We start from the raw sequence: 27,075 nt of genomic DNA, 5'->3' as shown, positions 1-27,075 counted from the left end.
ATTAAAGATCTTAAAGTAAGGGAACACTTAGGAGGCAGTGATCATAATATGGTAGAATTCAATCTCCAATTTGAAAGAAAGAAGGTAGAATCCGATGTAAAGATGTTACAGTTAAATAAAGGTAACTACAGGGGCATGAGGGAGGAACTGATAAATCGACTGGGAGCAGAGCCTAGTGGGAAAGACAGTAGAACAGCAATGGCAGGAGTTTCTGGGAGTAATTGAGGACACAATACAGAGGTTCATCCCAAAGAAAAGAAAGGTTATCAGAGGAGGGGATTAGGCAGCCATGGCTGACAAAGGAAGTTAGGGAATGCATCAAAGCAAAAGAGAAAGCCTATAATGTGGCAAAGAGTAGTGGGAAGTCAGAAGATTGGGAAGGGTACAAAATCAAACAGACGATAACAAAGAGAGAAATAAGGAAAAAGAGGATCAATTATGAAGGTAGGCTAGCCAGTAACATTAGGAATGACAGTAAAAGTTTCTTTAAATACATTAAAAACAAATGGGAGGCAAAAGTAGACATTGGGCCGCTCCAAAATGACGCTGGTAATCTAGTGATGGGAGACCAGGAAATAGCTGAGGAACTAAATAAGTACTTTGTGTCAGTCTTCACAGTAGAAGACATGAGTAATATCCCAACAATTCAGGAGAGTCTGGGGGCAGAGTTGAATATGGTAGCCATCAAAAAGGAGAAAGTCCTAGAGAAACTAAGAGGTCTAAAAATTGATAAATCTCCAGGCCCAGATGGGCTACATCCTAGAGTTCTAAAGGAGATAGCTGAAGAAATAGTGGAGGCGTTAGTTATGATCTTTCAAAAGTCACTGGAGTCAGGGGAAGTCCCAGAGGATTGGAAAATCGCTGTTGTAACCCCCCTGTTCAAGAAGGGAACAAGGAAAAAGATGGAAAATTATAGGCCAATTAGCCTAACCTCGGTTGTTGGCAAGATTCTAGAATCCATTGTTAAGGATGAGATTTCTAAATTCTTGGAAGTGCAGGGTCGGATTGGGACAAGTCAGCATGGATTTAGTAAGGACAGGTCGTGCCTGACAAACCTGTTCGAGTTCTTTGAAGAGATAACAAATAGGTTAGACCAAGGAGAGCCAATGGATGTTATCTATCTTGACTTCCAAAAGGCCTTTGATAAGGTGCCTCACGGGAGACTGCTGAGTAAAATAAGGGCTCACGGTATTCGAGGCAAGGTACTAGCATGGATTGACGATTGGCTGTCAGGCAGAAGGCAGAGAGTTGGGATAAAAGGTTCTTTTTCGGAATGGCAACCGGTGACGAGTGGTGTCCCGCAGGGTTCAGTGTTGGGGCCACAGCTGTTCTCTTTATATATTAACGATCTAGATGACGGGACTGGGGGCATTCTGGCTAAGTTTGCCGATGGTGCAAAGATAGGTGGAGGGGCAGGTAGTATGGAGGAGATGGGGAGGCTGCAGAAAGATTTAGACAGTTTAGGAGAGTGGTCCAAGAAATGGCTGATGAAATTCAACGTGGGCAAGTGCGAGGTCTTGCACTTTGGAAAAAAGAATAGAGGCATGGACTATTTTCTAAACGGTGACAAAATTCATAATGCTGAAGTGCAAAGGGACTTGGGAGTCCTAGTCCAGGATTCTCTATAGGTAAACTTGCAGGTTGAGTCCGTAATTAAGAAAGCAAATGCAATGTTGTCTGTCATTTATCTCAAGAGGCTTGGAATATAAAAGCAGGGATGTACTTCTGAAGCTTTATAAAGCATTAGGGAGGCCCCATTTAGAATACTGTGAGCAATTTTGGGCCCCACACCTCAGGAAGGACATACTGGCACTGGAGCGGGTCCAGCGGAGATTCACACGGATGATCCCAGGAATGGTAGGCCTAACATACGATGAACGTCTGAGGATCCTGGGATTATATTCATTGGAGTTTAGGAGGTTGAGGGGAGATCTAATAGAAACTTACAAGATAATGAATGGCTTAGATAGCGTGGATGTAGGGAAGTTGTTTCCATTAGCAGGGGAGACTAGGACCCGGGGGCACAGCCTTAGAATAAAAGGGTATCACTTTAGAACAGAGATGAGGAGAAATTTCTTCAGCCAGAGAGTGGTGGGTCTGTGGAATTGATTGCCACAGAGGGCGGTGGAGGCCGGGACGTTGAGTGTCTTTAAGATAGAAGTTGATAAATTCTTGATTTCTCAAGGAATTAAGGGCTATGGAGAGAGAGCGGGTAAATGGAGTTGAAATCAGCCATGATTGAATGGTGGAGTGGACTCGATGGGCCGAATGGCCTTACTTCCGCTCCTATGTCTTACGGTCTTATGGTCTTAATTGACATTGCGAATGAGATTCCCAACTCACTCACTTGATGAGTTGGAAAATGTAAATGTGGCCTTGCTAGAATAGAGGTGCTTCTGAGGCATGGATTGAGGCACCTTGGAGCACTGTTGCTTCACATTTGATTTGTGCTGCACCTGATAAGACAATGAGCTTTTGAAGTGTAAAAGTGTTGAATCTGGTAACAGTGATAACAAGAGCATAACAAGTTGAGACTGGCTGGCGAAACATTCATCCTATTTAGATAAAGGCACCACTTGAATTATTAACTTTTCTCCTTCAGGCAGTGATCAACATGCTGTGCATTTTCCAGCAATTGCTGTTTAATTTTACATTTCCTCTTGTGTTTTTTAGGTTTTTAAGTTTATCTTCTTTATAAGGCATTAGAGTCCCAGGATGACTTTTAACAATGCCCAAACACATTTGAAGGCATAACTTCCTTGATTTTCCATTTTCAGTGAAAAAATAAAAATGAATGAGGAAGATATGCTTTACGCTTGCCTGACCTTTTCAGTACCATTGTTTTAAAATTAGAGGTCACCCTAATAGGACTGAGATGAAAATAATTTTTTTCTCTAAAGGGCTGTGGAAGGGGGGGTCACTGGATATTTTAAGGCGGAAGAAGATAGATTCTTAGACAAGGGAATTAAAGGTTACCAGGGGTAGATGGGGAATGTGGTGGGCGATTCAAGTGTTCGCACCGTCGTGAACGCCGTCGCTTTTCATGACGGCGCGAACAGGGCCCGGGGACCTATTCTGGCCCCCACAGGTGCAGTTCACGCCACTGCAGCGTCCTTACGCGGCACCAAATGGATGCCGCGTCAACCCGTGCATGCGCAGGGAATGTCTCGCGCACCTTGGTCCCTCACCAACATGGCGCCGGTGTTCTGGGGCTGCGCGTGGAACGAGGTAGGCCCGGGGGGGGGGTGGGGAGAGGCCGGCCCGCCGATCGGTGGGCCCTGATCGTGACCCAGACCCCACCGGAGGCCACCCCGGTGAAGGAGCCCCCCTCCCTCCCCCACAGGCTGCCCCCACAGTGTTCCCGCAGAGTTCCTGCCGGCAGCGACCAGGGGGGGATGGCACCTGGCGGGAACCTGTCGTGTCGTAGCGGCCGCTCGGCCCATCCGGGCCGGAGAATCGCCGCTCACCGATTCTCCGAGCAGCCCGGTGCGAATCACGCGCCGCTGGTTTCTGGGGGGTGGGAGAATCGCGTGCGGGGGTCAGGGCGGCATGGCACGATTCGCGTGGCGCCACGGCGATTCTCCCACCCGGCGTGGCGGGGGGGGGGGGGAGAGAGAATAGCGCCCGTGGAATTCGGCATAAACAGATCTTATTGCGTGGCTGAGCTGACTCAAGGGGCCGAATGGCCTACTTCTCCTATTTTGTATGTTTGTATGTGTTGCTAAATGGCGAATAAAATAACCTGTGCTTTTACAGGGCTGATCCCAGCAGTGCATATATTTTGTAACCCTTTTTACAGAATTTCAAGTGACTCCCATAGAAGTATGTTGCATTAGTACTTCGGCATTCTTTTAAAACCTTCTGTGAAAACTTTTGATGCACTGTAAAATATTTACTTTACTTTACTTGGGTAGAGTTTCCCCTGGTCTGCCTTGTACTCCAACTGTGGCTGTTCAGTCAGATCTAATGGGAGGTTGGGGCTTGGGATCCTCATATCTACCTGGAGGTTCAACAACCTGGGCAAACAAAACAACTCCCTCAGGAAAAAATAAGAAAAATAATTATATTTGTGATCACAAATGTATTTGCTGATCTATTCTCAGCAGTCAGCTCAAATTATAAAACCCAGGTAAACTTTGGAAAGCACATGAGAACAAATTGGATTCACTTGACATTATTTTCAATTATTTTTCTGTGGTAAAGGGCCATCACTTTTGCTGTGAGATGAAAAATTTAGTGTGGCTGTGAGGAATTTGAATGGAAGTATTTTTTTTTTCCATTTCCTCTTTCATCCATCTCCCTCATCCCATTCCCAGAGGCATCAAAGCCGATGTTTACTGGTTTTCATTTTTCTTTGACTCTGTCATTGCCGGCTGAACCTGGGAGCTATTTTTAAAAAAAACATTGAAAAATTGAAGTGAGGAAACACAGGATATTGCCAAGGTTGAAGAGCATGAGGGGTGTGGTGGGAATTATTAAAATTAATTATCTGGATTTGCTGATAAAGGTGGCATTGCCTATCCCAAGTTACCCTGAAAATGTGGTGTGGGCTTGCGCCTTGAACTGCTACAGTTTGTGTGGTCAAGGTACTCAGCAGTTTAATGCAATTGAGTGGCAGGTATGGGCAGTTACAAGTCAACTATGCTGGTGTGGGATTGGAATCAGACACCAATTAATCTGAGCAAGGACAGTAAGATTCCCTAGTTTCATTTTTATAAGAATCCAACAACTTTATGGTTAACTGTTAATATCAGATTTTTACTTCCAGGTTCCAAAATGCATTTATTTTTTGTGGGGTGGGGGTTGAAAGTGTATGGAAAAATTGGTTACATTTCCACTGGCTTCTTTCCAATTCGAGGATATATCTGCATGGTAACCTGAAAGTCCCCTTACCCTGCAAGAAATTAATGTCAGATGACTTTGGGTGTCTGAACATGGATCCATTTAGGCAGCTGCCAACAGCAGAGAAATGGCCATAATTGAAAACATATATTGACAAACCACTGAAAAATTGGTTGATCTGAGAAAGTGATTGGTTGATCAGCGAGTGCTTTTTACAAGGTGCAGTTTGAGACAGATTGTGCAAAATAGGGAGAGCTTTTATGTCTATCTAACCCCATCACACCTACCCGATGAGAGCTTGACTTAATATTGGGTGCTTAAAAAGTAGAAATGTTGCAGTCTGTTCATTTGAGCAAAAGAAATTGATCAAAATCTTCAATGTAATTGCTATTTGCAGTGAGTTTGCATGCTGGTGGATATGTGTGTGGTGAGAAGTGTTCTGAATTCCCCTGTTGGAAATTTTGGAACATTTGAGGAAAGAGATTTTAATGATGTATGATGACAGCGGTTGGTGAAGTTTATTTTCTATTTCCTCACGTGAGGGGGTTCACAAGAATGTTCCCTGGAATGAAGAGCTTGTAATACGAGGAACGGTTGAGCACTCTGGGTCTGTACTCGTTGGAGTTTAGAAGGATGAAGGGGGATCTTATTGAAACTTACAGGTTACTGCGAGGCCAAGATAGAGTGGACGTGGAGAGGATGTTTCCATTTGTGGGAAAAACTAGAAGCAGAGGACACAATCTCAGACCAAAACAAAGATGAGGAAGAATTTCTTCAGCCAGAGGGTGGTGAATCTGTGGATCTCTTTGCCGCAGAAGGCTGTGGAAGCCGAATCACTGAGTGTCTTTAAGACAGAGAAAGATATGTTCTTGATTAATAAGGGGATCAGGGGTTATGGGGAGAAGGCAGGAGAATGGTTATGGGAAAAATATCAGCCATGATTGAATGGTGGAGCAGACTCGATGGGCCGAGTGGCCTAATTCTGCTCTTATGTCTTATGGCCTTCTGGACTTTGAGAAAAACCCGGGAAAGATAGTTTTGCTGTCTCAGACAGAAATTGATGTATTGCATTGGGTGAGCTGGTGTGGTATGGGAGAGATGGCATGTCACTGATTTAAGAATTAGATCTACAAGTGAGATCATTTTCCTGTTTCTTTTTCCTCATAGGTGGAGTCAGGGGTGTCAGCAGATCGGCAAATACCAGTCCTACCAGCTCGTTACATTGCACTCCTACTCATCAGCGCAAGCCACAGACACTGGATCCGTTTGCTGACTTGGGTGCGCTTGGTGCCAATTTAGCAGGTTTGTTCTGTAAATATACTAACTTAATTTCCTAGTGGAAATGATAAAGAAGGCATTATAATAATAGAAAAAGCAATGACAAATTAGGCCCTTAATATTGAAAAATGTCGTTTCCCCCCCCCCCCCCCCTCATCCCCACAAACAGTGCCTACTTGTGTTAAAAATAATATTAACAATTGTACAGAGTTGCTGCTGTTGAGCTGGTGCATAATACCCTACCAGTTATTTTATTTTATTTTTTTTGTTTGTTTTTGTTTGGTATGTTTGTGTGTGCTCTTCTCTCTCTCTCTCTCTCTCTCTCTCTCTCTCTCTCTCTCTCTCTCTCTCTCTCTCTCTATATATATATATATATATATATATATATGTATATCTTATCTGTGTACATAATGGTAAATATACTTTGTTCAAAAACCCAATAAAAAAACCATTTATAAATAAATAGAAAGAGGACAGTGGGATGTAGGGACTTGAGGCAAGAATTTCTGATTGTGGAGCTTAGATGGCTGCAGTCACAGCCAAAATAGAAGGGCAGTATAGAGTACTTTTTAATATAACCTTCATGTTTTCAAATAAGAGGCAATATTTAAAAAGCTTAGATTCTCTGGTGAAGGTTCCAACTATGCCAAATCATTGATGAAAATCTGTAATAGTTATTGGAGCATGCTCACTTCACGATCTATCCAAAGATAAGTAAATATTTATCAGCAGAACACTGAAGGACCCTCGGATGGTTGGTATATCAAAATGATTTCTTGACTTTTCACAGAGCACTGGAATGCATCTGGCCTTGAGCTTCGAAGGATAAGAATTCCTTCAGGAACAGTCTCGAGGTTCACTTGCCATTGGTGTGTGGGTGAGACCAGCACAGCAATCATCATGTCGTTGTGAATAACCATGTCCTTTGTTTACCAATAATGTTCAATGCCAGTGGGGAAACTTGAGATAACTGTCTGTTAACCTGATCCCATTGAGTTCAGTCCTTAGTTACTTTACTTTACGTTAAATGCTGGCCATGTAGCAGCCGATTCAAAGACTTGGCAGGCTCTGCATTATGATTGTGCTAAGCGAATCATCATCCATCAGAAAAATACTGCTCATATGAAACCCAGGTGCACAATTGCCGATAGGATGGTCTGATCAGCAGATGATGCAACCAATTGAAATTGGTTTTGTTCCTGCAGCCAAAGCCAAATTTGAGCTCAAGCAATGCACCAGTATTCACTCATCCACTAAGAAGAACTGCTGAAAGAAAGTGTTTTTTAAGTAGTCCTTGAAAGGTTCTTCAAAAACTGCTGTAAAGATTAAATTATGATACCGTGTATTGTGAGGCCTTGAGGCTCATTAGAGAGATGAATGGAGATCAGTGGGTTGAAGCCATCCTCAATAACACATTACACAAAACTGATTCTGTTGAGTGAAGTCTCAAGTGGTCACAGTTCTAATAAGAAAACTAAGGCAAAATTCATGACTTCAATACAAATGAGATGGGAACTAGAGATGTGTTGAAAGGGTTGAAACCGATAAATGCCCAGAATAAGATGATATTTATCCTTTCCTTCTGATGTATTGGTCCTTTGTCTCCCTAGTGAGGAGTTGTTACTATATTGAAGTAATAACCTAATCAGTTATAAGAAATTGGCATATATATACAAGCAAGATACCTAAGGTGAGCAATGAGACAATGCATACGAAAAGGAAGATTTTTTTAATATACATAAATGTTCAGCCAGGAGTTGAATTTGGAAAGGCATTTAGATGAGGTGTTCCTAGAAACAGTAAAAGTAGCATTTTGGCACATTCTCCCCATGTCTGCGTGCGTTTCACCCCCACAACTCAAAGATGTGCAGGTTAGGTGGATTGGCCATGATAAATTGCCCCTTAATTGGGAAAAAAAACAATTGGGCACTCTAAAATGTTTTTTTAAAGTAGCATTTTGGATATGTTAGGAATTTGGAATCCGTTTGAATGAGTTGTGTTGTCCTTGCCCACTGCAGGTAGATGATAAATATGCTTTCCCCACATAGCAAATTGATGTAAATAAAGATCTGTATGAAGAATGGAGAAGGCATGTTTTTTACTATCCATCCATTTACAGAATGGGTTTTATAGTAAAGGACTAAACCTATTTTATGGTTAAAAGATTAAACACATTTGCAGCTTAAAAATCGCATCCACTTGCTTGGATGAGTGCAGCTCCAACAACAATCCGAGGCTTGGAACCATCCAGGACAAAGCAGCCTGCTTGATTGGCACTCTGACCACAAACCTTGCCTCTCCCCACTACCGCTGCACAGTGACAGTAGTGTGGACATCTACAAGATGCACTATAAGGCTCCTCAGACATCACCTTGGCACCATACCATCTAGAAGGACAAGAGCAGCAGACACATGGGAACACCACCAACTTGATGTTCCCTTCCAAGCAACTCATCATGCTGACTTGGAAATATTTGACCTTCACTGTCGCTGGGTCAAAATCCTACAACTCCCTTTCTAGCAACTCAGTGGGTGTACCTACACCTCAGGGACTACAGTGGTCCAAGAAGCAGCCCACCATTACCTTCTCAAGGGCAATTAGGGATGACCAATAATTGCTGGCATAGTCAGCGATGCCCACATCTTGTGAATACATCAAAAAAATATACAAACAAAAACATCTGCAGCAAAATGTATTATTTCCAAAATAAATTAAAATATTTAAATCCAAGGTATTTCTTTTATACCTTTCCTCAACTTGAATAATAGCACAATTCTTCATGCTTATTCTTGTTTTAATGTTTCAGCATTAAAAAAAGGTTACTCAGATGTTTTTTGTTGTGAATAAGTTTTAATTAGAGGGAGCAAACATTACGAACAAGTTCATTGTGCTGTATAAATAGCTAGTCTCAACATAGAGTCAGAAGTTTACAGCATGGAAATAGGCCCTTCGGCCCAACTTGTCTATGCCGCCCAATTTTTACCACTAAGCTAGTCCCAATTGCCTGCATTTGGCCCATATCCCTCTGTACCATCTTACTCATGTACCCACCTCTACTACTGCCTCTGGCAGCTCGTTCCAGACACTCACCACCCTCTGTGTGACAAAAATGCCCCTCTGGACCCTTTTGTATCTCTCCACTCTCAATGTAAACCTATGCCCTCTTTTTTTAGACTCTCCTATTTTGGGGAAAAGATGTTGACTATCTACCTTGTTTATGCCCCACATTATTTTATAGACCTCTATAACATCACCCCAAAGCCTCCTACGCTCCAGTGAAAAAGGTCCCAGCCTATCCAACCTGTCCTTGTAACTCAAACCATCAAGTTCCGGTAGCATCCTCGTAAATCTTTTCCGCACTCTTTCTAGTTTAGTAATATCCTTTCTATAATCGGGTAACCAGAACTATACAAGTATAGCTGTAGCCATACTAATGTCTTGTACAACTTCACCAAGACATCCCGACTCCGGTATTCATCCCAACTCCTGTATTCTATGTTCTAACCAATGAAACCAAGCATGCCGAATGCCATCTTCACCACCCTGTCCACTTGTGACTCCACTTTCAAGGATCTATGAACCTGAGCTCTTAGATCTCTTTGTTCTCTAACTCTCCCCAACAACCTACCATTAACTAAGTAGGTCCTGCCCCGATTCTATCTATGAAAATGCGACACCTCACATTTATCTAAATTAAACTCCATCTGTCATTGGCCCACTGGCCCAATTAATCAAGATCCCATTGCATCCTAGATGAGCTTCTTCACTGACCACTATTCCACCAATCTTGGTGTCATCTGCAAACTTACTATCTACGCCTCCTAAATTCTCATCCAAATCATTAAGATAAATAACAGTGGATCCAGCACCGATCCCTAAGGCACACCGCTGGCCAAAGGCCTCCAGTTTGAGAAACAACCCCCTACAATCACCCTTTGTTTTCTGTCATCAAGCCAGTTTTGTATCCAATTGGCTACCTCACCCAGGATCCCATGAGATTTGACCTTATGCAACAACCTACCATGCAGTACCTTGTCAAAGGCCTTGCTAAAGTCCATGCAGACAACGTCGACTGCACTGCCCTCGTCTACCTTCTTAGTTACTCCTTCAGGGCAGCACGGTAGCATAGTGGATAGCGCAATTGCTTCACAGCTCCAGGGTCCCAGGTTCGATTCCGGCTTGGGTCACTGTCTGTGCGGAGTCTGCACGTCCTCCCCGTGTGTGCGTGGGTTTCCTCCAGGTGCTCCGGTTTCCTCCCACAGTCCAAAGATGTGCAGGTTTGGTGGATTGGCCGTGATAAATTGCCCTTAGTGTCCAAAATTGCCCTTAGTGTTGGGTGGGGTTGCTGGGTTATGGGGATAGGGTGGAGGTGTGGGCTTGGGTAGGGTGCTCTTTCCAAGAGCCGGTGCAGACTCGATGGGCCGAATGCCCTGTAAATTCTATGATAATCTATGAAAAAGCTCAACAGATTTGTGAGACATGATTTTCCACTCGCAAAGCCATGCTGACTGCCCCTAATCAATCATTGCCTCTCTAAATGCCTGTAGATACTGTCTCTCAGAATACCTTCTAACAACTTACCCCCACAGATGTTAGGCTCACTGGTATTTAGTTCCCAGGCTTTTCCCTGTGGCCCTTCTTAAACAAAGGCACAAGATTTGCTACCCACCAATCTTCAGGCATCTCACCTGTCGATGATTCAAACATCTCTGTTAGGGGATCTGCAATTTACTCCTGAGCCTCCCACAACGTCCTGGGATACATTCCATCAGGTCCCAGGGATTTATCTACCTTGATGCACTTTGAGACTTCCAGCACCTCCTTTGTATTTATTTCCCCAAGTTCCCTAACATCCGTGCCTTTCTCAACAGTAAATACCGATGAGAAATATTCATTTAGGATCTCGTGCCTCTCTTGTGGATCTGCACATAGATGACCTTGTAGATCCTTAAGATGCCCTAATCTCTCCATAGTTACTCTTTTGCCCTTTTAGAAGCTTTTTGGATTCTCCTTTGCCTTATCTGCCAAAGCAATCTCATGTCCCCTTTTTGCCCTCCTGATTTCTCTCTAAACTCTACTCCGACAACCTCTATACTCTTCAAGGGATCCACTTGATTCCAGCTGCCTATGCATGTCACATGCCTCCTTCTTTCCAGGGCCTCAATATACTGAGTCATCCAGGGTTCCCTACTTCTACAAGCCTCTTGTAAGTCACTCTAAAAGGTATGTGCTTACCCTGAACCTTCGTTAACACACCTTTGAAAGCGCCCCCCCCCCCCCCCCCCCCCCTACCCCCACATACCAGCCATCCCTGTCGGCCAACAGACTCCCCCAATCGACTTTTGAAAGTTCCTGTCTAATACAGCCAAAATTGGCCTTGCTCCAATTTAGAATTTTACCTTTTGAGCCAGACCCATCATCCTCCATAGCTATTATGGTCACTGGTCCCAAAGTGATCCCTTAATTCTGTCACCTGCCCTTCCATATTTCCCAAGAGGAGGTCAAGTTTGCCCGCCCCCTCTAATTGGGCCATCCACATACTGAATGAGAAATTCCTCCTGAATAAACTTAACAAATGTCTCTCCATCCAAGCCCTAATGCTATGGCTGTCCCAGTCCATGTTGGGAAAGTTAAAGTCCCCAACTATTAACACCCTATTTTTCTTGCAACTATCTGTAATCTCTTTACATATTTGCTGCTCAATTTCCACTGACTATTTGGAGGCCTGCAGTACAATCCTATCAAAGTGATCTCTCACTTCTTATTTTTCAGTTTGATCCATATAGACTCAGTGGGCGAACCCTCAGATATATCCTCTCTCTGTACTGCCGTGATATTCTCCCTAATCAAAAATGCAACTCCCCCTCCTCTCTTACCTCCTGTTCTATTTTTCCTGTAGCATCTGTACCCCGGAACATTGAGCTGCCAGTTCTGCCCCTCCCTTAGCCATGTTTCAGTTATGGCTATAATATCCCAGTCCAATGTACCTATCCATGCTCTGAGTTCATCTGCCTTGCCCGTCAGGCCTCTTGCATTGAAATAAATGCAGTTTAATCTCGACTTCCCGTGCTCTCTGCCCTGCTTTCTCAAACCATCTGTCATGTCATGGAGTTCTCCACAGTCTCTCCTCTCTGTACTGTGGCCCTTTTTGATTTTTGACTTTGGTTTCTCTGTCTTTCACTTTTCCCCTGACTGCCTATTGTTTCTGTCCCCACTTTATTTCCCTCCAACTTCCTGCATCGGTTCCCATCCCCCTGCCACAGTAGTTCAAACCATCCCCAACAGCCCTAACAAACATTCCAGGGGCTGGATTCTCCGCCCCGCCACGCCACATTTCTGCTTCACCCCACCGGTGGGATGTTCCGTTAAGCCGGCCAGTCAATGAGGTTTCCCATTGTGGGGCAGCCCCACGCTGTTGGGAAACCCCCCGGGCTACCTGTGGAGAATCCAGCCCTGGGTGGGATTCTCCGACCCCCCCGCCGGGTCGGAGAATCCCTGGGGTGCCGCGCGAGTCGCACCACGCCGCTCCGACGCTGGGAGCGGAGAACCTGCGCCGGTCGGCCCCCGCGCTCTATTCTCCGGCCCGGATGGGCCGAGCGGCCATAGCAAAAAAAAACGAGTCCCGCCGGCACCGTTCTAACATGCTCTGAGCCAGCAGGACGTCGGCATTGAAGGGTCCGAGGGCGGCCTGTGGGGGGGGGGGGGGGAGGGTCTGACCCCGGGGGGAGGCCTCTGTTGTGGCCCGGCCCGCGTTTGGGGCCAACGGTCAGCGGGCCGGCCTCTCGGGCTGGGGGCCTCCTTTCTTCCGCGCCGGCTCCTGTAGCCCTACGCCATTTGGCGTCGGGGCTGGCGCGGAGAAGAAAGCAACTGCGCATGCGCGCACTGGCGCCGGTGCCACTGCACAGGCGCAGACCCCACGGCGCCCAGCTGACGCCGGGGTCAGCAGTTGGAGCGGCAGGAGCTCCAGCGCCGTGCCGGACCCCTGTGGCCAGGAGAATCGGGCGCCGGAAGGCCTGTTGACGCCAGAGTAAAACACTCCCGTTTTTACACCGGCGTCAACACTTAGCCGCCCGATGGGAGGATCTCACCCGATGTTTTTTTTAGATGAGTTCACTCATTTTCTTGTAACCCCTTTATAAATTGTTTTGTTTTTTTGTCTTCATTTTACAAATCCCATTTCCAATGCTAAGTAAAATAATTGTGCAGAATTATCTCATGGTCAAAAGTGGTTTTATAGGACGTCCGGTGGCGGCAATGAGTGAGTGAGCCGCACATTCGGGGGCTCTCACTCCGGCGGGATTTGAGGACCTGGTTCCCTGGTTTTGCGCTGAAAGGACGGCCACGGGGGGCCAAGGAGCAAGCAGAGCTGCATGGAACTGCGGGAGAGCAGAAAGCAGTGCAAACGGGAGAGGAAGGGACAAAGGCAAGGTGCAGGGGAAGCTGACCCGGGAGCAAAGATGGCGGACCTCGGACCCGGCGATCCAGCAGGTGCTGGAAAACGTGCTGCAGGTGATAAAGAGCAGTTTTGAGCCGTTGAAGCTGGGTTAACTTGGACCCACTTCAGAAGGCAGTGGATCAACTGAACCAGAGACTGGATGCCCAGGCCGAAAATGTTAAGGAGCTGGGGGAGGTGATGGAGGAGCAAGCGGACGCGCAGACGATAGGTGCGCTAGAAGTCGACGGGTTGAAGGAGAGACAGAGAAGACTGCTGGACAGAATGGAGGAGCTGGAAAATAGAGCCCGTAGACAAAATCTGAGGATCAGCGGCCTCCCGGAGGGGGCGGAGGGAGCTGATGCCACAGCGTTCGTGGAGGACCTGTTGATGCAGCTGATGGGGGCTGAAGCCTGTCCGCGACCGCCGGAGCTGGAGGGGGCACATAGAGTACAGGCGAGGCAGATGCGTCCGGGGGGTCCCCACAACTCCGGCCGATGGTGGTTATGTTCCACAGGTTTGTGGAGAAGGAGCAGGTGCTGCAGTGGGCAAAGGGTGCTAAGAGCAGCACGTGGAATAACAGTGTCCTTCGCATTTACCAGGACCTAAGCCAGGTGGTGGCCAGGCGGCGAGCAGCCTTTAAACAAGTTAACATGGTGTTGTTCAAAAAGCACGTGAAGTTTGGTCTGCTCTTCCCGGCCCGTCTTTGGGTTACGCATCAGGGCCAACACCATTACTTCTCCGAGCCCGAAGAAGTGATGGACTTTGTGAGGGATCAGGGGCTGGTCTTGAAAAAAGGACCCACGGACGCAAGCTAGGGTCCGAGAATTACTGGTTGAAGGGACGCCTACTGTGCCTGGACTGCAGGTCGACTGTTTACTGCTTTAAAGGTGCCTTGTGGTGTATTTTTTGTGGGCAGTTTTTGCCTGTGGGGGATGTGGGGGGAGGGTATCCCCCGCCCCTCCCCTCTCGTATGGTCTTTTTCCTTTTTTCTGTTGTTTTATTTTCTCTCCTTTTTTTTTCTTCTGTTGTGGTGGGTACCTATTGTTGGGCTCTCTGAGTGACCTGGAGCCTGTATTGTGACAAAAGGATGGCCGGTCAGCAGTGGGGATTAAAGATGTTGGTTGGGGGCTTTTATTTCATTTCTATCTGTGGTTTTTATGTTTGTTTTGGATGGGGGATGTACGGGTACTGGGTTATTGCGGTGTTATATATATTTTTTGGTGCTCAGAAAGGGACGTGGGTTAACACTTTTCGGTGTACACAGCTGGAACTGTATTGTGCCTGGAGCAGCCTCGCGGTGCTGTTTGATGTTTACATCTTGTTTGATCTTTCCCATCTTAGTGAGACTGCGCCAGTGGGTCGGAGTGGGGGAAGGTGCGCTGGGGAGTGGGGAGATGAGGTCGGGGAAACAGTGTGAGTGAGACAAGGGGGCGCCGGAGCGATGAGTCACCAGGCTAGCAGATTGGCTAGTCAAGGGAGTCAGGTGGGGAGGGGGGGGGGGGGGGGGGGGGGGGGGGATTACAGCCAGTGAATGGCAGAGGGTTATCGGGGAGATGCTGGGGGGGGGGTTATTTTGCTGACGTGGGGGGGGGGATCTGAAGTAGGTAATGGAAAGGAGGTCGGGGGTGGAGGCAGCCAAGAGGCGAGCCAGGATTGGCACGGCCCATGGGCCGGGGGCGGGCCCAAGAAAGGTTATGGCTGATCGGCAGGGGGGGGGGGTTGTGCCCCCCAACCAGGCTGATCACCTGGAATGTCAGGGGACTAAATGAGCTGGTTAAAAGGGCACGTGTGTTCGCGCATTTGCGGGCTCTAAAGGCGGATGTAATTATGTTGCGGAAGACACATCTGAAAGTGTCTGACCAGACTAGGCTAAGGAAGGGGTGGATCAGCCAGGTCTTCCACTCGGACTTGGATTCTAAGTCCAGGGGGCTAGCAATTATGATCCATAAGCGGGTTCAATTTGAGGCGAAGGGCATAGTCGCAGACGGCGGGGGCAGATTCCTTATGGTAAGGGGCAAGCTGGAGGGGAGAAGAGTGGTGCTGGTGTACATGTATGCGCCGAACTGGGACGACGTTGACTTTATCAAAAGAGTGCTGGGGAAGATCCCAGACCTAGACTCGCGTACGTTGATAATGGGGGGGGACTTTAATACGGTCCTTGACCCGGGGCTGGACCGGTCATGTCCCAGAACGGGCAGACTCCCAGCAATGGCAAGGGAGTTGAAAGGGTTCATGGAGCAAATGGGGGCTGTGGACCCATGGAGAGCTAGACAGCCGACGGGAAGGGGATACTCGTTTTAGTCGCATGTTCATAAAGTATATTCTAGGATTGATTTTTGTTATCGTGAGCAGGGACTGTGTAGGGGGGGTAAAGAATATGGCATACTTGGCAGTCACTATCTCGGACCATGCCCCGCACTGGGTGGACCTGCAGGTCGGGGGAGCGAATTACCAACGCCCGCAATGGAGGTTAGACGTAGGACTGTTGTCGGAGGAGGGGCTATGTGAGAGACTTCGGAAGTGTATGCAAAATTACTTGCAGGTGAACAATACGGGGGAGGTTTCACCAGCGACCCTGTGGGAGGCGCTGAAGGCAGTAGTGAGGGGGGAGCGGATCTCAATTCACAGGGTCAGGGCGGACAGATCAGAAATGGACAGATTGGTTAGGGAAATTAACCGGATAGACGAGCATGCATGAATTCTTTGGGGTCCCCGGGGGAGGACCTACTCGGGGAGAGGCGGAGATTGCAGGCGGAACTGGGGGTGCTATCCACGAGTAGGGCCGTGGAACAACTTAGGAAGGCGAGGGGAGTGGTGTATGAGCATGGGGAGAAAGCCAGTAGATTGCTAGCGCAGCAACTCGGGAAGAGGGAGGCGACCAGGGAAATAAGTAGAGTGGTTGATGGGGAGGGGAACAGAGTGGAGAACCCGGCAGGACTGAATAAGGTATTTCGGGACTTCTATAGTAAGCTGTACATTTCAGAACCCCCGGAAGAGCCGGAGGAAATAAGAAGTTTCCTGGATGGACTAACCTTCCCAAAAGGAGGCAGGGTCTAGTGGACGGGCTGGGGGCCCTGATTAGAACGGAGGAGATATTGGGGGGCCTAAAGGCCATGCAGTCGGGGAAAGCCCCGGGACCGGATGGATACCCAGTAGAGTTTTACAAGAAGTTCTCGGAGATAGTGGACCGGTCCTGACAAGGGTTTTTAATGAGGCATGGGACAGAGGGACCCTGCCACCGACTATGTCGCAAGCCACCATCTCGCTGATACTGAAGTGGGACAAGGACCCGGAATCCTGCGGGTCGTACGGGCCAATCTCCCTGATCGATGTGGATGCCAAGGTCCTGGCGATTAGAATTGAGGACTGCGTACCGGAGGTGATTGGGGACAATCAGACAGGGTTTGTGAAAGGCAGGCAGCTGACAGCTAACTTGAGAAGATTACTTAATGTGATCATGATGCCCCCGACGGGCAAGGAGGTGGAGGTAGGGATGGCAATGGACGCTGAGATGGCCTTCGACTGGGTGGAGTGGGGCTATTTGTGGGAGGTGCTTGGACGGTTTGGGTTCGGGGAGGGACTGGTTACTTGGGTCAGACTATTGTACCAGGCCCCAAAAGCTAGCATTAGGACGAACAGGATAATGTCAGACTATTTCAGACTACACCGCGGGACCAGACAGGGGTGCCCACTCTCCCCGTTGCTGTTCACGCTGGCCATAGAGCCGTTGGCGATGGCGTTGAGAGCTGCGAAGGGGTGGAAGGGAATGACTAGGGGAGGGTGGAACATAGGGTCTCTCTCTATGCGGACGACCTGCTCCTGTACCTGTCGGACCCACTGGCCGGGATGGAAAATATACTGGAAACATTGAGGCAGTTCAGCCGGTTTTCAGGGTACAAATTAAATATGGCCAAGAGTGAGATGTTTGTGGTGCAGGCAAGGGGCCAGGAGAATAGACTGAAGGGGCTGCCATTTAGGCTGGTGGAGGAAAGTTTCTGGTACTTGGGGATACAGGTGGCACGAGACTGGGGCAGGATATGGGGGCCAGTGGAGGAAGCCTGGGGGGGTGGGTTGCGTCTGTCTAGGCTTCAATATGTGATAACCATTGATTTGCCCCCGGGAACATGGATGGAGGGTTTTGAACATGCCGGTGGGGAGGGTGGGTGATATGTTCCTGGAGGAGAGCTTTGCGAGTTTGAGGGGCTTGGAGGAGAAATTTGGGCCGATAAGGGGAAATGACTTTGGGTACTTACAGATGCGGGACTTTGTACTCATACAGGTCCCATCCTTCCCACGCCTCCCGCCAATAGGGATCCAGGAAAGAATAGTCTCTAGAGGAGAAGGAGGAGAGGGTAGAGTCTCGGATATCTACAAGGTGCTCAAGAAGGGGGAAGAGTCCCAGACGGAGGAACTGAAACTCAAATGGGAGGAGGAGTTTCGCGGGGAGATGGAGGACAGGCTGTGGGCGGAAGCTCTGAGTAGGGTAAACTCAACCCCAACATGTGCCAGGCTCGGCCTGATTCAATTTAAGGTCGTTCACTGGGCCCACATGACGGTAGCTCGGATGAGCAAATTCTTTGGGGTAGAGGACAAGTGCGCTAGATGCGTGGGAGGACCAGCAAACCATGTTCACATGTTTTGGGCATGTCCTAAGCTTAGGAGGTACTGGGAGGCATTTGCGGGGGTCATGTCCCGGGTGCTGAAAACAAGGGTGGTGATGAGTCCAGGGGTGGCAATTTTCAGGGTTTCGGAAGACCCGGGAGTCCAGGGGGAGAAAGAGGCAGATGTTCTGGCCTTTGCTTCCCTAATAGCCCGGCGGCGAATACTGCTGGTATGGAGGGACTCAAAACCTCCGAAGTCCGAACTATGGCTTTCGGACATGTCAAGTTTTCTGGATATGGAAAAAATAAGTTCGCCTTGAGGGGATCTGTACTGGGGTTTGCCTGAAGGTGGCAACCATTCATCGACTTCTTTGCGGGAGAGTGAACGTCAGCGGGGGTTGGGGGGGGGGGGGGTGGGGAAGAGGGGGGGGGGGGGAATTAGAGTAGGAGGGATAAATAGGCGGGTAGTGAAATGAAAATGAAAATAGTGTCTAGGGGAGAGGAGCGGGCATGTGCAGTATGGTTTGATTGAAGTATTGGTTTTATATTGATGTTTGCACATTTCTGTTATCTGTAACTGTTTACAATGCCAAAAAATACCTCAATGTAAATTGTTTGTTTAAAAAAAAAAAAAAAGAAGTGGTTTGATAGATAAACAGCATCTGGTGGAATTTTACTGGAATTTTGAGGTGCATACATCACACCAGACCTTGTCCACCCCACATAATATTATGATCAAGGGAGGTGGGGGGGAAAGCCAGCATTAAAAGTTATACGAAGACCTGGTCAGCCAGCTTCCCTACTCAAGCCTGTTAAAATTGCAGTGTTTTCCGATCACATAATTGGGTCTTGACATGTATTTGTAGAGAATGGTTCCATCTACTTTGGGCAGGTGTTTCTGCTGCTTGTTTAGGAGAGCAGGTTAACAGTATAGATGAGTGACACGGTGGCACAGTAGTGAGCATGCTGCCTCACAGCTCCAGGGACCCGGGTTCAATCCTAGCCTCAAGTGACTGTGGAGTTTGCACCTTCTTCCTGTGTCTCCGTGGATTTCTTCCGGTGCTCCAGTTTCCTCCCACAGTCCAAAGATGTGCAGGTTAGGTCGTTTGGCCATACTAAAATTACCCCTTAGTGTCCAAAAGGCCACTAGGTCTTTGGGATAGAGTGGAGGCATGGGCTTAAGTAGGGTGCTCTTTCCCAGGGCCGGTGCAGACTCAGTAGGCTGAATGGCCTCCTTCTGCATTGTAGAGATTCCATAATTCTACAATGTGGTCCTGGAGGCAGTCGAATGGATAAAGAACCGGCTGTTTAAATATGAGGGAATGTGGTTAAAATAGCTTGTAAAGTTTGTGCCTGATATTTTGGCATAGTACTTTATCTCAAATGCTACAGAAAACTCTGGACGAAAATGTGGAAGTTGCAACTCGGCAGTAAGAGTGATCTGAGACGCAAGACGCAAAATTATTTTCGAGTTGATCCGAAAATATAACTGTGACTTAAGAAGTGATGGCAAAAAATTAAAACCAAGAAACCCAAATTGCATGTACAAGTCTGAGTGGTTCAGCATCTGGCTGCATATCTAATAGTCGCTGAATGGAGGTGATGATGGGTATGATGGTTATGAGGAGGGTGGAACTACTGTATTCTTTTACAACACCATTTCCATAATTCAGTAATGCAGCATGCCTGGAAGGCAGTGAAGGCAAGTTTTTCAGTTTCAGATCACTGGAGTCATTGGATATGTCAGCCTTGGGTGCATGGAAGGTGCAAATGTCTTGCACCTTGCAACTCTGCAACTTGTTCCGATGAGTTGAACCATGGAGAGCCCCATAGTAGTTACATTATTTAAATCCTCACTTGGCAATGGGTGTATCTTGCATGCAATTTCCCAGTGTTCCAGCATTTAGGATATCAATTTTCCAGTCTGAATATGTGAATTGGGACTTCCTCGAAGTGAAGTTATTTTCTTTCTAAAGCATAACGTGCATGCATTGGGATGCTTCAGAAGCAGCAGCACTTTAGGATGGTCAGGCACCACGTATCTTCGTAAAAAGAATGAATAAACACATGCCACTGTTTCTCCTGGAGATTAGTGATGAATACAAAGAGGAATCATTTTTGATGAGAGCTATGTTTACAAGTTTAAATGTTGTAATGTGCTCCATCAATAGGTGGTTCAGCATTTTCAAGCAAACCCACCACACCCACTGGAACACCAGGAGGATCTTTTCAACCAATGGGCTCTCCACAGAAACAATCCCCTCAACCAGTGGGAGGAGGTTCCTGGCAGCAGAACACAGGATTTGCTTGGCAACAAGGCTCACCTGCCTGGCAACAGCCACAAACTAAACCACAACAGGCAAAGCCCCAACAACCAATACCCCAATCATCTCCACAGAATAGACCCAACTATAATGTGAGCTTTACTGGCATGATGGGTACTCGAGAGGAACGCGGCCCACGAGGTCCTCCATATGGTAAGTATGAATGTTTTTTGACTCCCTTTTCTTTTGTACCTGTCTAGTCAAAGGCGTGAACTGGCAGATGCCTCCAAGCACATCTTAAAGATTACCCATTTTTGTCTCCCTTGCCTTCCCTCTGGGAATTAGGGCAGCACGGTAGCACTGTGGTTAGCACTGTTGTGCCACAGCTCCAGGGTCCCAGAATCAATTCCTGGCTTGGGCCACTGTCTGTGCGGAGTCTGCACATTTTCCCCGTGTCTGCGTGCATTTCCTCCGGGTGCTCCGGTTTCCTCCCACAGTCCAAAGATGTCGAGGTTAGGTGGATTGGCCATGCTAAATTGCCCTTCGTGTCCAAAAAGGTTAGGTGGGGTTAATGGGTTACGGGAATAGGGTGGATGTGTGGGCTTAAGTGGGATGCTCTTTCTAAGGGCTGGTGCAGACTCAATGGGCCAAATGGCCTCCTTCTGCACGGTAAATTCTATGATTCTATGATCTGCTTCGTATCATGCCTGGCTGAAATTCAAAGCTTTGTGGATAACAGAATCATAAACTTGTGTCGAATTTGTGCAATTTATTACTGCAGAAACATGTTGCACTATTGTGCTGGTCTTTAAGATTTCCCTTGCTGATTTTAATTGCTCAAAGCATGTTCCCATCTATTTCATTATTTGTCTTCACTGTGGACTGGTTTGATGCAGTTTTCTTTCCCTTCATTCCACCAACTGATTTCAGGTGCCCACTAATTTGAGGCAAAAAATGCCTCCATGGGGGCAAAAACAGGGAAGAGTAAAAGTTATCCTGAATTGCTCTTGTGCACCTTCCTGTGCATGTTTTGAGAAAATTGACTGTGAGCATTGTCCAAGAAGTGTGACACAGTAAGACAGGAAAAGGTAAAAACGTTTGGGAAGGATTTTAAAATAATCAAGTCAGCGGAATCCAGTGGAGCTGCTGAAATTGGGAGTTGGTGCTCTTCAGGTGACAAAAGGATTAATCAATCACATGATCTATTTCTGGTTGCTGCCCCTCCTGGAAAGTATTTGGATATGCAGTTGCCGCCTTTACCATCTATACTTGCACCTGAAGAATCAGATGGTCAAGTGGGGGTAAGTTTGCTGGGATGGTGAAGGACTCGTGCAGCAGAGGGCAACCAATATCCATCAAATTATATTCCTGCTAGAATTGGGGTTTTCAGTAGAAAATGCAACAAAACCGAGAGGTTGACCTTACATTTCACCCGAAGATTTAATGCACATCTAAATCCAATGAAAAACAAACTACTCTATCTCTGTCCAATGTACCTCTGATTAAGGTTGCTGGAAGTTAACTTAGCCGGGCTTCAGTGTTTGCCCATGAGAAAAATAGGGCAAAGGAATGCAGTTCACTGGAACACGTAGTCTAGCTTCTAGTCGGAGAGTGTAGCAGCCAACTCAACAGATTGATTGAAGAAAAATATTTTTATTCTTTCTCTGTCCACAGATACATGGTTGATATCAAGTCCAATGTATCCCACCAACATTTTGCCTTAATCTGAAGATTGACCCTTAAAGGAAGATGTTTGCTCGGATTATGATCCTCCAGAAATTAATTAATTAAAAATTATGTTTATGGTGAAGTAAAAGACATTGCCTTATTTAGGTTAATAAAGTATTGGCAATGCCTATATATGTCAGGCAAGACTTCCAGCCAAATGCTGTCAATAAAGTGACCATTTTACCTCTGTGTTCGGCTAACCCAGCATCTTGTAATTTATAGTATTGATGTTGCATTTGTTTTAGGAACACGACCAAAGGTTGCAGATAGTAACTTTGAGGACTTGCTGTCAAGCCAAGGGTTTGCTTCGCAGAAGGACAAGAAAGGTCCAAAGACAATATCTGAAATGAGAAAGGAGGAGATGGCTAAAGACATGGATCCAGAGAAACTGAAGGTGACTGGCATTTTCTAACGATACAATGAAAATGGGCAAATATAGCATCTTGTATTACTACTTCCATTTCTCTTTCCTCGTGGATACCTCGTGGATAAAACTATTTTGCAAATTATTCTTCTGTAGTGCCACTCTTGTGTCCTCTGGAGGTCTGCAACTTCCCGGGCAAATAGTCAGGCTGCTCCCAAGCCTCTTTCAATACAGTCTGTAATTGGCCACTCAGAACGGAATCACAGCTGCCCAAGCTGGTGGCACAGTGTAATGGGATATATACCAACAAAACTTTGACACTGAGTTGCCAATTGCAGTTACACCACAACTGGCTCTGTTGCTCAGCAGGGGAGGGCAAAGTTCAGGAGAGCGATCGTTATAGGGGACTCTCTAGGAAGGCGCACAGATAGAAACTTCTGTGGACGTGAAAGAGACTCCAGGATGGTATGTTGCCTCACTGGTGTCAGGGTCAAGGATGTCTCTGAACGAACACAGAAAGTCCTGAAGGGGGAGGGTGAACAGCCAGAGGCCTAGTACACATAGGTACTAACAACAGAGCCAGGAAGAGTGAGGTCCTGCAGAAGGAGATGGGGGAGTTAGGCAGTAAGCTAAAAGGCAGGACCTTTAGAGTTGTAATCTCAAAATTATTCTCTGTGCCACGTGCCAGTGAGACTAGAAAAAGGCGGATGGTGCAGTTAAACATGTGGCTAAACTAGTGGTGTAGGAGGGAGGGTTTCAGATTTCTGGACCATTAGGATCTCGTCCGGGACAGGTGGGACCTGTACAAGAAGGACGGCTTGCATCTAAACTGGAGGGACACCGATATTCTGGCAAGGAGGTTTGCTAAAGTCACTCGGGAGGATTTAAACTAGTATGGCAGTGGGGTGGGAACCAGAATGTGAGCTTAGAAGGTATAATAACTGCAGGGGAAATAGAGAACCAAAGTAAGAGAACATCACCCTCAGGCAGAGCGTAAACAGTGACCAGTGTGAGAAGGGAGGTGATCATTGCAGGATTGAGGGTGTTGTACCTAAATGCATACGGGACAAGGTAAATGAGCTTGTTGCGCACATTGAAATTGGCCGGTATGATGTTGTGGGCATCACAGAGACGTGGCTGCAAGGGGATCAGGGCTGTGATCTAAATATCCAAGGATGTGTGTCCCATCGAAAAGACAGGCAAATGGGCAAAGGGGACAGAGTTGCACTGTTAATAAGGAATTAAGTTAAATCGATAGCAAGGAGCGATATAGGATCAGAAGGCATATAATCTCTGTGGGGAGAGTTGAAGAATCGCAAAGATAAAAAGACCCTGATGGGAGTTATGTACAAGCCCCCTAGCAGTAGTCAGGATGTGGGGGCAGAAAATAAATCGGGAGATAGAAAAGGCATGTAAAAAAGGCAATATTACAATAATCATGGGGGACTTCCATATGCAAGTGGACTGAAAAATCAGATTGGTAGTGGATCCCAAGGAAAGGAATTTGTGGAATGTCTAAGAGATGGTTTTTTGGAGCAGCTTGTGACAGAGCCCACTCGGGAACAGACAATTCTGGATTTGTTGATGTGTAATGAGGCAGACTTGATTAGGGAACAGTGACCACAATTTACCCTGCAGTTTGAGAGGGAGAAACTGCAATTAGATGTAATGGTCTTACAATTAAATAAGGGTAACTACAAAGACATGAGGGAAGATCTGGCCAGAGTTGATTGGCAAAGGAGCCTAGCAGGGAAGACAGTGCAACAGCAATGGCAGGAGATTTTGGGGGTTATTCGGGAGTCGCAGCAGAAATTGTGCACAAACAGAGGGGCTGGTTTAGCACAGCGAGCTAAACAGCTGGCTTGGAAGGCAGAACAAGGCCAGCGGCGTGAGTTCAATTCCCGTACCAGCCTCCCAGAGCAGGCGCCGGAATGTGGTGACTAGGGGCTTTTCACAGTAACTTATTGAAGCCCACTTGTGACAAGTGATTATTATTATTATTATTATTAAATTTATCCCAAGCAGGAGGAGACATGCTAAGCGGAGGACAAGGCATCCATGGCTGACGAGGGAAGTCAAGTCAAGGTTGAATAAACTCAGTTTGTTTTCACTGGAATGACGGAGGTTGAGGGGCGACCTGATAGAGATTTTTTTCAATATATAAAAGGGATGAGAGAGGCAAAAATAGACATAAGATCACTGGAAAATGTGGCTGGAGAAGTAATGATAGGAAACCAAGAAATGGCAGAGGAACCAAGAAATGGCAGAGGAACCAAGAAATGCGCGCAACAAACTCATTTACCTTGTTCCGTATGCATTTAGGTGCAACACCCTCAATCCTGCAATGACCACCTCCCTTCTCACATTTGTCACCTTTTATGCTCTGCCTGAGGTTAGTTACTTTACATCAGTCTTAGCGGTGGAAGACAACAGTGGGATGCCAGAGCTCCAGGAGAATCCGAGTGCAGTGATCATCACTAAGGATAAGGTTCTGGGGAAACTGAAAGGCCTGAAGGTGGATAAATCACGTGGACCGAATGGACTACACCCTAGGGCTCTAAAAGAGATAGCTGAGGAGATTGTGGAGGCATTGGTGGTGATCTTTCAAGAATCACTGGAGGCAGGAAGGGACCTAAAGAACTGGAAAGTGGCTAATGTAACACCACTGTTTAAGAAGGGAGGGAGGCAGAAGACGGGATATTATAGGCTGGCTAGCCTGACATCGATCATTGGTAAGATTTTAGAGTCCATTATTAAAGTTGAGATCGCGGAGTACTTGGAAGTGCGTGATAAAATAGGACTGAGTCAGAATAGTTCCGTCAAGAGGAGGTCATGCCTGGCAAATCTGTGCGAGTTCTTTGAGGAAGTAACAAGGAGGTTAGACAAAGGAGAACCAGTGGACGTGATTTATTTAGATTTCCAGAAGACCTTTAACAAGGTGCCACATAGGAAACTGTTAAATAAGTTACGAGCCCATGGCATTAAGGGTAAGATCCTGGCATGGATAGAGGATTGGCTGACTGGCAGAAAGCAGAGAATGGGGATAAAGGGGTCTTTTTCAGGATGGCAGCCGGTGACTAGTGGTGTGCCTCAGGAGTCGGTGCTGGAATCACAACTTTTCACAATATACTTTAATGATCTGGAAGAAGGTATTGAAGGCACTGTTGCTAAGTTTGCAGATGATACAAAGATCTGTAGAGGGACAGGTAGTAATGAGGAAGCATGCGGGCTGCAGAAAGACTTGGACAGGCTCGGAGAGTGGGCAAAGAAGTGGCAGATGGAATACAATGTGCAAAAGAGTGAGGTTATGCACGTTGGAAGGAGAAATTCAGGCACAGACTATTTTCTAAATGGGGAGATGCTTAGGAAATCAAAAGCATAAAGAGACTTGGGAGTCCTTTTTCACGATTCTCTTAAGGTTAACGAGCAGGTTAAGTCAGCAGTTAGGAAGGTAAATGCAATGTTAGCATTCATGTCGAGAGGGCTAGAATACAAGACCAGGGTTGTACATCTGAGGCTATATAAGTCTCTCGCCAGACCCCATTTGGAATATTGTGAGCAGTTTTGGGCCCTGTATTTAAGGAAGGATGTGCTGGCATTGGAAAGGTTCCGGAGGTGGTTCACAAGAACCCTGGAATGAAGAGCTTGTCATATGAGGAACTCTGGGTCTGTACTCGTTAGAGATCCAAAGGATATGGGGGGATCTTATTGAAACTTAACAGGATACTGCAAGACCAGGATAGAGTGGACGTGGAGAGGATGTTTCCACTTGTAGGAAAAACTAGAAGCAGAGAACACAATCTCCGACTGAAGGGATGATCCTTTAAAATGGAGATGAGGAGGGATTTCTTCAGCCAGGGGGTGGTAAATCTGTGGAACTCTTTGTCGCAGAAGGCAGTGGAGGCCAAATCACTGAGTGTCTCTAAGACAGAGATAGATAGGTTCTTGATCAATAAGGGGACCAGGGATTATGGGGAGAAGGCAAGAGTATGGGGATGAGAAAAATATCAGCCATGATTGAATGGCGGAGCAGACTCGATGGGACGGGTGGCCACTAAGGAGTGGCTCCTATATCCTGTGGTCTTATGGTCTTAGTGCAGAATGATGAGATTACTTTGGATTTGGACCAGTGAACTGGTGAATTGGATAATTAGCTCTGTGGAGAAAAAGACAATTATGCAGCATAGCATTAGAGCTAATGATGACTAGAGTGTGACAGGAAGGCGCAGCACTCAAACTTCAGAGTTCACAAGTAATGATGGTAGAAAAAATGGCAAAAAATACATAAGTCTCATTATTGGAATGCATGCAGCATTGGTAACAAGATGGATGATTTGAAAATACAAATCAAAATGAATAGTTGTGATATGATAGCCATTTCAGGGACATGGTTGCAAAATGTTGAAGTCTGGGAATTGAAAATATTCAGGTGTACGTAACATTTTGGGAGTGTGGAATGAAAAAAAGGGGATGGGGTAGCTCTGTTAATAAAGAATGGGACCAGCATATTAATGCCAAATGATCTTCCCTTGGACAATCAAGATGTAGAACAGTTTGGGTGA

At 46.7% G+C, this 27,075-nt stretch overlaps 1 protein-coding gene across 4 annotated transcripts in view; it reads left to right on the top strand.

Moving 5' to 3' along the window:
* Positions 1 to 27,075, top strand: part of dnajc6 (DnaJ (Hsp40) homolog, subfamily C, member 6) — a 197,243-nt gene that overhangs the window by 135,051 nt on the left and 35,117 nt on the right. For all 4 annotated transcript variants that reach the window (XM_072511120.1, XM_072511121.1, XM_072511119.1 and 1 more), the window contains 3 exons: positions 6,010 to 6,144; positions 20,329 to 20,634; positions 22,395 to 22,543. In XM_072511120.1, the coding sequence (XP_072367221.1) occupies positions 6,010 to 6,144; positions 20,329 to 20,634; positions 22,395 to 22,543 (590 nt within the window). The remainder of the gene's footprint in view (positions 1 to 6,009; positions 6,145 to 20,328; positions 20,635 to 22,394; positions 22,544 to 27,075) is intronic.

This window comes from Scyliorhinus torazame, chromosome 7, assembly GCF_047496885.1.
Source record: "Scyliorhinus torazame isolate Kashiwa2021f chromosome 7, sScyTor2.1, whole genome shotgun sequence".
NCBI classification, from domain to species: Eukaryota; Metazoa; Chordata; class Chondrichthyes; order Carcharhiniformes; family Scyliorhinidae; genus Scyliorhinus; species Scyliorhinus torazame.
The sequence above is the reverse complement of the archived record's forward strand: the minus strand, read 5'-3'. Positions and strand labels throughout refer to the sequence as shown.